Source organism: Pristiophorus japonicus, chromosome 15 (assembly GCF_044704955.1).
Source record: "Pristiophorus japonicus isolate sPriJap1 chromosome 15, sPriJap1.hap1, whole genome shotgun sequence".
Lineage (NCBI taxonomy): Eukaryota > Metazoa > Chordata > Chondrichthyes > Pristiophoridae > Pristiophorus > Pristiophorus japonicus.
In genome coordinates, this window is record NC_091991.1 from 20,884,945 (window position 1) to 20,897,434 (window position 12,490).

The 12,490-nt window shown below is 46.7% G+C and overlaps 1 protein-coding gene across 1 annotated transcript in view; it reads right to left on the minus strand.

Annotated features, from left to right (window-relative positions):
• LOC139281421 (thyrotropin-releasing hormone-degrading ectoenzyme-like) overlaps nt 1-12,490 on the minus strand; it is a 165,401-nt gene that overhangs the window by 20,264 nt on the left and 132,647 nt on the right. The window contains exons 11-14 of the mRNA XM_070901585.1: nt 11,051-11,184; nt 10,893-10,948; nt 4,784-4,931; nt 2,548-2,645 (exon numbers count right to left, since the gene is read on the minus strand). Coding sequence (XP_070757686.1) covers nt 2,548-2,645; nt 4,784-4,931; nt 10,893-10,948; nt 11,051-11,184 — 436 coding nt within the window. The remainder of the gene's footprint in view (nt 1-2,547; nt 2,646-4,783; nt 4,932-10,892; nt 10,949-11,050; nt 11,185-12,490) is intronic.

The following is a 12,490-nucleotide window of genomic DNA, read 5'->3' on the forward strand; positions in this document are numbered from 1 at the left end:
GTATAAAAGGGGAAGCTCCACCCATCTTCTCAACTTCAGTGCTGGAATAAAGGTTGCTGGTCACAGAGTGACCTTCTCTCTAGTATGGGCCTCATGTGCATTTGTACTGTATAGTAAGGACATATTATTGGCGATGAGAAACTGGGATTTAAACCACGCGAGCATGGCCACTAGCAGCACAGACGAGATGTACTGTGTTGGTGATGATTGGGACGATTTTATTGAGAGACTACAGCAAAGTTTTGTTACTAAGAAATGGCTGGGACAGGATTCGGCCGACAAACGCAGGGCTCATCTCCTGACAGTTTGTGGATCCAGGACGTACTCCCTGATGAAGGATCTTCTAGCGCCAGAGAAGCCAGTGGACAAGACTTTTGAAGAGCTCAGTAAGTTGATCGGGGAACACTTTAAACCGGCGAGCAGCATGCACATGGCGAGACACCGGTTTTACACGCACCGGCGGCGAGAAGGGCAAAGCGTTCCAGACTTCGTGGCAGACCTTCAGTGACTGGTGAGCCTTTGTAAGTTCACAGATGCATGCAGAGCGGAGATGCTGCGAGACATTTTTTTATTGGGGGCATCGGGCACACTGGGGTTTTCAGGAAACTGATTGAGACCAAAGACTTGACCCTGGAAACGGCAGCTTTGATGGCCCAGACATTTATCTCAGGGGAGGAAGAGACCAGAATGATGTTTGACAAAAATCTTGGTTTAAATGCAGCAAATGGACAGGGAGTCAACATTGTTAACGTGGCACACAGTTATCCAGGCAGACAGGGGCAATCGGAAATGCCCGAGCATGTAGTCGAATCTAAAGGTGGAATTCAACAGAGACAAGGGCTAGCTTAACAGCGATTCATGCCATCGCAAGGGACAATGCGGCCAGTAATGGGGCCATCAACACCCGTCAATGGTGCGTTTAAGAACAGTTACAGAGACAGTCAGAGATGATCGACTGGTAATGGACCTTTTGTTTCCAACAACGGCTCATGTTGGAGGTGTGGAGGCAAACACACAGCCAGAGCTTGCAGGTATCAGCAATATACCTGCAGAAATTGAAACATCAGCGGTCACTTGGCGCGTATGTGCAGGAAGCCTGCAACTAGGTTGATGTACGAGGAGGACGGGCCCGATGTAAGCCCTACGAGGCCAAATGGGCACTGGGGGAAATCACTGGAAGCTGAAGTTCAGCGAGTTCATGTGGAGCACATATACAGTTCATACACCAGGACGCCACCGATAATGATGAAAGTGCTCCTCAATGGCATCCTAAAATCAATGGAGCTGGGCACGGGGGCCAGCCAGTCCCTGATGAGTATCAAACAGTTGACAAGTTGTGGGCGTCCAAGGCCAGGAGGCCAAAATTATTGCCGATTCACACACAGCTACAGACATATACAAAGGAGTTATTCTGGTGCTAGGCAGCGCCACGGTAGTCGTGACCCACAAAGATTCAGAGAACAGGTTGCCACTCTGGATTGTCCTGGGGGACGGTCCCGCACTACTGGGGAGGAGTTGGCTTGCTGTCATGAACTGGAAATGGGGCGATGTCAATGCAATTTCTTCTGTGGAGCGAATATCATGCTCACAGGTCGTGGACAAATTTGACTCACTATTTCAACCCGGCATTGGCACTTTCATGGGGACCAAGGTAGTGATTCACATAAACCCGGACGCCAGGCCAGTACACTACAAGGCCAGAGCGGTGCCATACGTGATTCAGGAAAAGATAGAAGGCAAATTGGACCGCCTGCTGAGGGAAGGCATCATCTCGCCAGTCGAATTCAGTGACTGGGCGAGCCCGATTGTGCCGGTGCTCAAGGCGGATGGGTTGGTCAGGAGATGTGGTGATTACAAGGCCACCATCAATTGGGTGTTACTCCAAGACCAGTACCCGCTACCGAGAGTGGAGGACCTCTTTGCGACACTATCCGGTGGCAAACTTTTTTCAAAATTGGACCTGACCTCAGCTTACATGACCCAGGAGCTGGCAAGTGGTTGTTTGAGTACAACAGATATCCTTTCGGGATTCGCTCGGCCGCCGCGATCTTTCAACGATACATGGAAAGTCTCCTCAAGTTGATTCCAAGGACGGTGGTTTTTCAAGACGACATCCTCATCACGGGTCGCGATCCTGAAGAACACCTCCACAACCTGGAGGAGGTGCTACGCAGACTGGACCGGGTAGGTCTGCGACTGAAAAAGGCAAAGTGGGATTGGGCTGGGTAGCTCTTTTTCGGCCGGCACGGACTTGATGGGACGAATGACCTCCTTCTGTGCCATAAACTTCTACGATTCTCTGATTCCGTTTTCAGACTCAACCACCAATAATCGACAGTTTTCAGGCATTGATCAGTTATAGTTCAACAGTGACAGGTGTAGACACTGTCCTTCCAACAGCATTGAAAAATGATTGACCAGCATGGCACTGTTAATGTGACCAGAATGAGACCCTAGTTGTAACATGCCCCAATATTTACCAAATTGCTGAAAAGCCAATATATTTATAATCAGTTTTTAAAAACTTGACAAAGTAAATGATTTAACTCAGTCTGGTATGATGCTTGAACAACTGAACTGTTTGCTGCATCTTCTGGCCATCCCAGTAGGTTGTATGTTGGTGTAACTTGCTGCAGAATATATTGCTAAAGGGAGAAAAAACAGGATGAGAAGACTTGTAGGTTTTCATCAATATAATTTCAGAACTGATCTAACATTAGTAATATGTTAAGCTATGAATACTGTTGCTTCACCCATAGTTCTATTACATTTTGACAATGGCACACTCTTGGACTAGAAAGCAGATCTTGACAAATCCTCTTGTCTGCCGTCCAATTCTTACAACCTAATATTGGTCACGTTTTTATACCTGTCAAATGAATATATACTTGTAGAATATATTCAAGTCCTGAAAGTTTGATCAGGGCCAAGGCGCAAAGCCCAGAAAAACTCCTAGACAGGGGCTGGAAATTGGAGCAAAAGCTCATTCTACCAGGATTCAGCCCAGTATTTTTTGGTGACCTGTTTTCCGGAGGGGGGAGGGAGATATGCGCAAATCTTATATCAAGTGGGAGTGTGTAAGAGAGTTCCTGGGCTACCCTGGGAATTCTGCCCAATACTCACTAATATGCCCTCAGGGTAACTCCGAACAGCTGAGGCCCCAGGAAAGGCCCAAACGCTCACATTAAGTAGAAGCCCAATTATCCAATCAGCCTCGCTTCCACCCTCGGACCAGCACTGTGCCGCTCTGATCTTCTGGGATTCTGAGCACTGTCAATGTCCCCCAATAGCTGTGGGCCACCCACCCAGAGTATCCAGACAAGCCTCTACCTGCGATTTGGGACAGGGTCTGTGTCGTTGGGCATAGGTGTTATATATGTAAACCTGTGTAGCCACCAGAGGGCTCATCCCCTGGAGTGCCAAGGGATCCCACAATCCCTTGGGAGCACCTGTACTTAAGGAGGCCTCACAGGCTGGAGAGGCACTCTGGAGACCTGCAATAAAAGACTATGGTCACACTTTACTTTGAGCTCACAGTATCCAGTCAGATTCTTTATTCGTACATAAGAATAGGTAATCAGGAGTTCTACTCAGCTGGCCACGAGCAGTTTTGGGCCTGTAACTTTTCAGGCGTTTTTGACCATTTTTCCGCAGAATGGGTTTGAAAATGAGATATTCAAATGGTGCTTTCTAAGTTAAAATGGGTTCGCACAGTTTAAAAACTGTCCTTCTATACTGCAGCTGCTGAGACAAACTGGAGTTAATGAACCAGGTATTGAAGATGTAACCCACAATGACTGGGGTCAATAGGTAATTTGTGACCTCATTTCAGACCACCTAAAAACATCCACATCCATTATTGTTGGGATGACCCTATTTATTTGTACCTAGTAAGCCTGCCAAAAAAATAATTTGTGGAAGTAGTTGATTTTTTTGGCAGGCTTACTGGTGAAGCCCTGCATGGGGAATAAACCTGAAGACAATTTCACCCCACTTTCTGTAGTCAGAACTAACAAAAAAAAAAATCACGGGCAGTCTAATTTGGTGTGAGGTCTAATAAAGGGGAAAACAGATAGACATAGGACCTTATTTAAGAGAGGACCAACTAGTTTAACATAGTGTTACAAATATGTAACATGACCCATCACTTCACTGTTACTGTTACTTGATTAGTTCCTATTGACAGCCTTTTTCATACATACCTTGCAGAAAAGGGACGATGTGCTTATTTGCTAAGATAATAGTAAAAAGTACAAATCAAACTAAATTGCAGTTAGAAGACAGGCGAGTGGATTTCTAGAGCACTGTACAAGAACACATTTAAAAAAAAAATTTAAGTTTCATTTCTTGGCATAATTTCTCAATATGATCAGAGAGAGTTCAGCACAGATGAAGACCATTTGACCCATCAATGCCCAATTCTGTGCTAGCTCCACATCAGAGTTATCTACGCTAATCCCATTTCCTGCTAATTCTCCAAAACATTTAATATTTTCCTTCAAATATTTAACTAATTTTCTCTTTAATATCATAATTGGCTCAGCTTTAATAGCTGTGTATTCCATATCCCAATAACCGGTTTAAAAATATCTATTGTGGATGTACATTTTCAAGTTAAATTTTAATTAGCTCAGTCATTAATAAACCAAAGTAGTCCAAATTATAATTAGCATTTACTGTCACTTTTTAATCATCTTTCAGTACTAGTGCTAACAATTTCTTACTACATTGCAGATATTTTTCTATTAATATCTGAATCTTAAAATTGAACATTAAATCTTACACTAAAAATGTTGTACTCCTTGTTCCGATCCACCAACTTGTCAAGGTAAAGCAGTACATTACTTGCAGCATGCCATGGAAGAAACTCTTTCTCCTTATAAAGGTATCGTATAATCTCCAGGGGAATATTCTGCGGTAAATAACCAGCTCTACGGCAAACACAGAAGATTAATCACAGACAAATATGAAAGTACTAATAAAAATCTTAACCATTGCATTTCTAAGTTTACTGACTGTATTAAACAACTTTATGTTTCAAAAGGTTCCCATACAGAAAAGGTAGGATAACAACAATCTAATTAAATTAGAAAAAACCATCAGACTCGAATCACTTCAAACTGCAATGTCACCCAGTGTATCTTTTGTGCTTCTCGCATACACACTTTTTCTGTCTCGCACTAATACATACTCTGGGGTAACTTTTCATCTTTACTGCCTGGACAACAAGCTTCACCAACAAGCATTAGCTGAGGCATAGAATACAAGAGCAGGGAGGTTATGCTTGAACTGTATAAAACACTAGTTAGGCCACAGCTAGAGTACTGCGTGCAGTTCTGGTCACCAAATACAGGAAGGATGCGATTGTGCTAGAGAGGGTACAGAGGAGATGTACGAGGATGTTGCCTGGACTGGAGAATTTTAGCTATGAGGAAAGATTGGATAGACAGGGTTTGTTTTCTTTGGAACAGAGGAAGCTGAGGGGAGACCTCATTGAGGTGTAGAAAATTATGAGGGGCCTAGAAAGAGTGGATAGGAAGGACCTATTTCCCTTAGCGGGGGGGTCAACAACCAGGGGGCATAGATTTTAATTAATTGGTCGAAGGTTTAGAGGGGATTTGAGGGGACATTTTTTCACCCAGAAGGTGGTGGGGGTCTAGAACTCACTGCCTGAAAGGGTGGTAGAGGCAAAAACCTTCATCACATTTAAAAAGTACTTGGATGTGCACCTGAAGTGCTGTAACCTGCAAGGCTACGGACCTAGCACTGGGAAGTGAGATTAGGCTGGATAGCTCTTTGTCGGCTGGCGTGGACACATTGGGCCGAAATAGCCTCCTAATGTGCTGTAAATTTCTATGATTCTTTGATCAGAAAGCTGAGAGGACAATCCAATTACTAATTTGGATATTCGGCAGAGGAAAATCTAATGGGGATGCTGTGCACCCATTTTCCTGCCTGAATCAATTTTCGTACTGGCCTCTAAATGGACACCCAGCACTCTTGCTCAAAACAGGGAGGATCTGTTTAAATATGCAATCCTGCCCCTGTTATATGACCCTGACTGTAATTTGCTTGAAGGAACGGGCAGAGTATGCACAGCACAGGCCAGTACCACTCTCCCCAGGCACTGAGAGGCCTAGTGGGCAGTCCTTAAAGAGAAAGCTGGAGGCCCCGCCAAAAAGGTAAAAAAAATGAAGATTTTTGTAGGGCCAGGAGGAGCAGCAGCTGCTGGCCCATTCTCAGTCCGCATCGCCACCCGCTCTACCTCCAACCGACCTTACCCCACAGCCCGCTGCTTGCAATGGCCAGTGATTTTCCGACACAGGAAGCCGGCATAGCACCTCTTTAAAAAATAATTCGTTCCAGGGACGTGGGCGTCTCTGGCAAGGCCAGCATTTATTGCCCATCCCTAATTGCCCTTGAGAAGGTGGTGGTGAGCTGCCATCTTGAACCGCTGCATTCTGTGTGGTGAAGGTACTCCCACAGTGCTGTTAGGGAGGGAGTTCCAGGATTTGACCCAGCGAAGATAAAGGAACAGCGATATACTTCCAAGTCAGGACGGTGTCGAACTTGGAGGTGATGGTGTTTCCATGCGCCTGCTGCCCTTGTCCTTCTAGGTGATAGAGGTCTTGGGTTTGGGAGGTGCTGTCGAAGAAGCCTTAACTGCCGCAGCTTAGCAAAGATATGTTAATGAGGCCCGACCCGACTGCCACATTGGACAGGCACTATGGACGCACCGCCAATATTGCGCCTGTTTGGTGCCAACGTAGAAAACCTCCCCCTTGGACTCCTGCTTTCCAGAACTCTACTCTTCCTAGTGCATACACAAGGCATGTAGTGAATAGACTGTGGTTACATCTAATAGATAATAGAAGAGCTCGCCATTTCTGGAACCAAATATTGCAACACACGCAATCAATAACATATGAACTAATTGCTGTCAGATTGGCCATTAGCAAGCCTTGAGGGTAGTAATAAGTTAATTCCCAAGAGCATCTTGACATGGGTATAATTAAAACAAGAGATCTGACACAAACAGGACTCAGTGATTGCAAACAGCCCACAAAGCTAAGTGATGGTACCGGTCATCCTATAAAGACCCTTGACTGGAAGCGCACACATAATAGGCCCAAGTTTCGAGCCGCGCCTAGAACGGCGCAGTCCCGACCTGGACGCCCGTTTTTCGCGCCACAAAGTGCGCCTAAAAAAAACCTCCAGATGCTCCACCTCCCTGCAGGTCCTCTGGCCCTTGGCGCAGCGCAGCAGGAGCTGAAGGGGGCGGAGCCAGGTCCCTGCGCTGAAAACAGTGCCGGGACCTCTGCACATGCGCGCTACAGTGGGCGCGCATGTTCAGTAGCTCCAGGCGCCCAAAACTGTGTGGGAGGGGCCCGAAGCACGCAGCCCCTAGCCCTGGCCGAATGGTCTCACTGGGGCTGCATGCATAAGGCTGCCTCCCACGCCCAGCTCCTGCTTCCTCCCGACCCGACTCGACTCCCGCTTCCTGCCTCCGGACCGGACCTGACACCGACCTGACTCCCGCTTCCCCCCCGCCCCCGGACCCGACCCGACTCCCGCTCCCCTCCCCGCCCCCGCCTCCGGACCGGACCCGACACCAACACCGACCCTACTCCCGCTTCCCCCCGCCCCCGGACCGGACCCGACCTGACCTCCCTCCCCCCGACCTGATCTCCCTCCCCCCGACCTGACCTCCCTCTCTCTCCCTCCCCCTGACCTGAACCGAACCGACCTCCCTCCCACCACCCCCCCGACCCGCGCTCCCCCCGGCCCGACCCAACGCCACCTACCTGTAAATCTGGTGCTGGGGACGGGCCCTGCCCGAAGTCTCGTGCCCGGCCCGTTCAGCCTCCCTCCCCCTTCTCCTTCCCCCCCCCCACCCCACCCCAATCTCCTTCCCCCCCCCAATCTCCTTCCCCACCAATCTCCTTCCCCCCCGCCATCTCCTTCCCCCCCCACCATCTCCTTTCTCCCCTTTCTCCCCTTTATCCCCTTCTCCCCCCTCCCTCCTTCCCCTTCTCCCCATCCCTTCCCATCCCTCCCCTTTCTCCCCATCCCTCCCCATCCCTCCCCCTTCCCTCCCTCTGCTCCCCCCCTCCCCTCGCTGTCAGAAACACAGACACTGACAGACAGAGAATGAGAGACACACAGACAGACAGAGAGATAGAGACACTGACAGAGACACACTGAGGGGGGCACCTCAGCACGCTGTTGGAGGGCTCCCGGTGCTGCAGTCGGTAAGTAGAAAATGTTTTATTTATTGATTTTTTTAAAATTATTTCTTATAAATTTTTTTTGATTGATTTATTGGTTGATTTATTGATGTATTTATCATTTATTATTGATGATGGCTCTTTATTTGTAAAACTGAAGTGTTTAATGTTTGTAAACTTCCCTTTAAACCCCCCCCCCTCCCCCCCATTCCCTACGCCTGATTTGTAACTTACGCCTGATTTTCTAAAGTGTAGACAAGGTTTTTTCAAGCGTACAAAAATCTTCACTTACTCCATTCTAAGTTAGTTTGGAGTAAGTTTTCACTCACGAAACTTTGAAATCAGGCGTAAGTGGCTGGCCACGCCCCCTTTTCAAAAAAAAATTCTGTTCCAAAGTGAAACTGTTCTAACTGACTAGAACTGGAGCAAACTAAATGACGAGAATTTTGATTTCTAAGATACTCCGTTCTACACCAGTTGCTCCTAACAATCAGGAGCAAATCATGTGGAAACTTGGGGCCAGTGAAAGCCAAGTAAACTGACAAGATGCTACCAGCGTAAGTGACTAAATCCTTTCTCGGAGGACAGTCACTAGATACTGTTTACTAAATCTATAACCAACTCCCTTCATCATGCCTATTTTATATTGTCATTGAACTCTGCATTTTTTTTTAAAAGGGGGAAGGGAGTGTGCACAACAAATCCCAAAGTGAAAAGGCTGAGAACTAAACCTGTTTTCTTGGCAAAGTCTTTCCAAGATTGATAAATGGGTTTGTAAATGGGCAGCGACCAGTCGAAGAGGCCCTGAAATGATGCCATGGGATACTAATGCAGGAACGCTCAACACAATCATTTGAAATTGGGTTAGCACCTAAAATAGCACAGAGGAACTTCAGATGAATGCATTATATATTCCTACACCAATATCACATGGCATAACTTCAGGGTTGCAAAGTGATTTTAGACAAATGCACAGAGATAATAACATAATTAAACTGTAATCTTCTGATTTATGACTATGTGATGGCAGTACTCCAAGGGATAATACTGAACTATGCGTACTGTAATATAACCCATTATTAGTTTAATTTACCACTTGAATCAATATTAGATTTTGATCTGCCCATTGAAATTCAGCAAGACCCCGAGATTTAGTTACCAAAAAACCTGATCTTGAGATGGCAGCCTGCTAAATGTCATTCCAGCAAATCTTTGGCTCACTAATTGTACAGCAGCATGGAAAAAAACAATGATAGACAAACAAAAAAAGCTAAAGACTGATAGAGATACTGTATGCAACACTCATGACCTAATGCGTACAAGGTGTAACCCTAGCGCAAAAGTTGTGTTACAAACCCAAACATCCGATAGCTTTAATAATCCACAGGAGTGTAATGATTTATGTGCATGTGCAGAGAAATGTTCACCTAATTAGTCGCTAAAGGCTCAAGTATCAATAGTATTGAATATGCAACTGAAAGATGGATCGGCACATCTGAAATTGAGTTTTATGTGCCAGGAGAAGCACAGGCCTCTATCGCTTGAAATAATGGTAGCATTTAAAGACATAGACAATACACAGACAAAAAGACACTACACGATCCTTACAACAAACCCATAATTCAATGGGCTAGAAATTGCGTCGCGTCCCGTTGGGGGCGATAACTTTTCAGGGAGCGCAAAAATTAACGGCGGGCGTAAAGGCTTTGCAACTGCCGGGAACTTCCTCTTTCGCGCTCCAAGAGGGAAGTGGAGCACTAAATCAAACGCTATCACTTCCCTTATAGCGCTAAAGGGACTGAGAGGGACGCTATCGGCAGAGCGCTGAGCAAGGTTCAGTGCAGCGCTGCCAGCTGTACAGGCTCTTTCCCTCCCGTAAAGGGAAGGGCCAATGCTGGGGTGGGTGACTGAGTTTTCATGACTTCTGTGTTGGGCCACAGGAACTGCGCTACATCCATAGCAGCCCCAAGAATGGGGAGACAAATACATTTTGCGCTACCTGATAGCCTTTAATTAGCACTCCCCAAGCGGCCAGCCGAGGTGATAACGCCCCGTGCAGTTGCCGTTGTTGACGCCTGGCGATGCTGCAGGGGGCGGGAGCGAATATCACATGCGGGGCAGTAACAGGACGCTGCGCACCGGATGACGTCACGATCGACGGGCCGCAACAGGGCGAGGCGGTAAGTGTTAGCGCCAGCGCAAAACCGCCAGCGAAGTTTGCGGGCGTCGGTGATTGCGCCGCGCCCAGTTGGTAAGTCTGAGCACCCCATTACTGCCCCCCGCAGGCACTAACGGGAGGTGCAAACCAGCCCAATTTCTCCCCCAGTTTGGTTTAAATCCTAGTACTACTGAACAATGTTCCCGTTAATTTTTTTTTGGGTGCGCAGCCAATTTAAAAATACCACGCACGCGTGGTTTTCCGCATTGAACAGCCAGTGAGCCAGCTGTGCAGGAGGTCGAGAGAGCTGCGCGAAAGGTAACATTACTGCAGAGTACGAGCAACTTGCGTTATAGAGTACATAAAGCAACAACAATGCTTCCCCGCCCCCATTACCAGTACTTTCAGACTCAGATGTTTTCCTTGTACATGGGGAGTGTTAGATTAGTGTCTACAGCTGCAGAGATTTACTGAATTGCTAGTTTTATATTAAACACAAAATATACCTGGCGAGATTGAAAGCATCATCGATCAGACCTGCTCGGTTGCCAACTGAGATCACCTGTCAGGGTCAACCAAAAGAAGAAGCTACTTAGCACTGAGACACACACCAGATGTGTTTAAAACAGTATAACTAACACCAGAATACTTGCAACTTATTTACCTCAGGATTGATCATGAGCTGTTCAATTAACAACCTCCAGTTCCTCAAATCATAGTTAACCCTAAAGTAGCCAGTCTGATTAAGGTTTCCTAAAAGCCAATTATTTTTATCCAAGAAGCTGATTCTGTGATGCTCTGTCAAATAGAAAGAAAACTAAAGGTTAGTTCATTCAAAGTTAGCAGTCAGATATCTTCCATTTGATACAGAATGGTTGCTGCTATCCTGGTACTTCTTACTATGAAAGAAAGAAAGGTGGGCAGGAACCCCCGTGGGGTGGCTCAGCATGAGGCCTTGGCCATTCGAACTCGCAGGCCTCATTTGAAGAAAGGAAGACATTCTCCCTCCTCACACCATCGGCACTGAGGTCAAAGTTGCCGGCCAGGCGCAACAATCAAGTTGGAAGCCCAAGGATGCTGGGCACCCAAGGGAATAGTTCTCAGCATAAAGTCAGTGCTGAGGCGAGGCCTTGGCAGCCGATAACGGAGGGAGAGGCAAAGCTGAGGCTGGGTAGGCAAGGATTTCTCGTAGGGCCCAGGGAAGCAATCCTGCTCCTCTTGACCCCCCAAGGATTCTACAGAATAGTTCAAACATTTTAAACTTACCTTGGCCTTTTCCGATCACTCTGCGACCCCCATCGTGGTTCGACTGTTGGGGTTGGCCCCATGCAGGCCATACCTTTCCAATGTTAAGTAGGACCTCCCCTACTTGTTCCCAGGTAGGTTTAAATAGTGGCAGGTGTATGGATCGGTATTGCCGTGCTCCACCTCTCACCATCTTAACCCATCCCCACCCGCACCGTTCCTGGTGGGCCAGAGGTTAAAATCTACTCCGTTATCCTAGCTTTCTGTCAAAAGGAATTATCGAACAGCTGACATCTCGAACAATTGACTATAGTAGCTCATCAGCAATAATGGGGTCAATTTAACTCTAGGGATTAAACAAACTCTTTTAAATCTTACTTGCTTTCAACACAAAGTAAATCAGTTTGATTAATACATAGCCTTAATTCTATTTCATAATCATTTTAACGAACACAACAGATCACAATCCGATGCCAATATATTTATATTAAAGACACTGAGGTCTAGAAATTCATCTCCTTACAAACACTCTGTAGCACCATGAAATGCCGCTAAAATATCAGCCGCCGCTCTTTTGGCAACTGGTGGCGCGTCCCACGGTGGCCGCCATATTGTTCATGCCCTTTGCGCTGCCGGTAACTGGCAGCGCCCGGGGAAAAAAATGGCGGCGTGGTGATGTCAATCAGCATGCAACGACAACTTAACATCACCGACACGAGCGTCGATCCTAATACTGAATTTGGCGCTGGATCCGAAGCACGCAAGGTTAACCTGGAATGCAAACAGGCTAACAATGGCAATGTCTGCAGCTCTTAAAGATGCACACACATCATTCAGGTAAGTTTGAATGTAAGGGTTT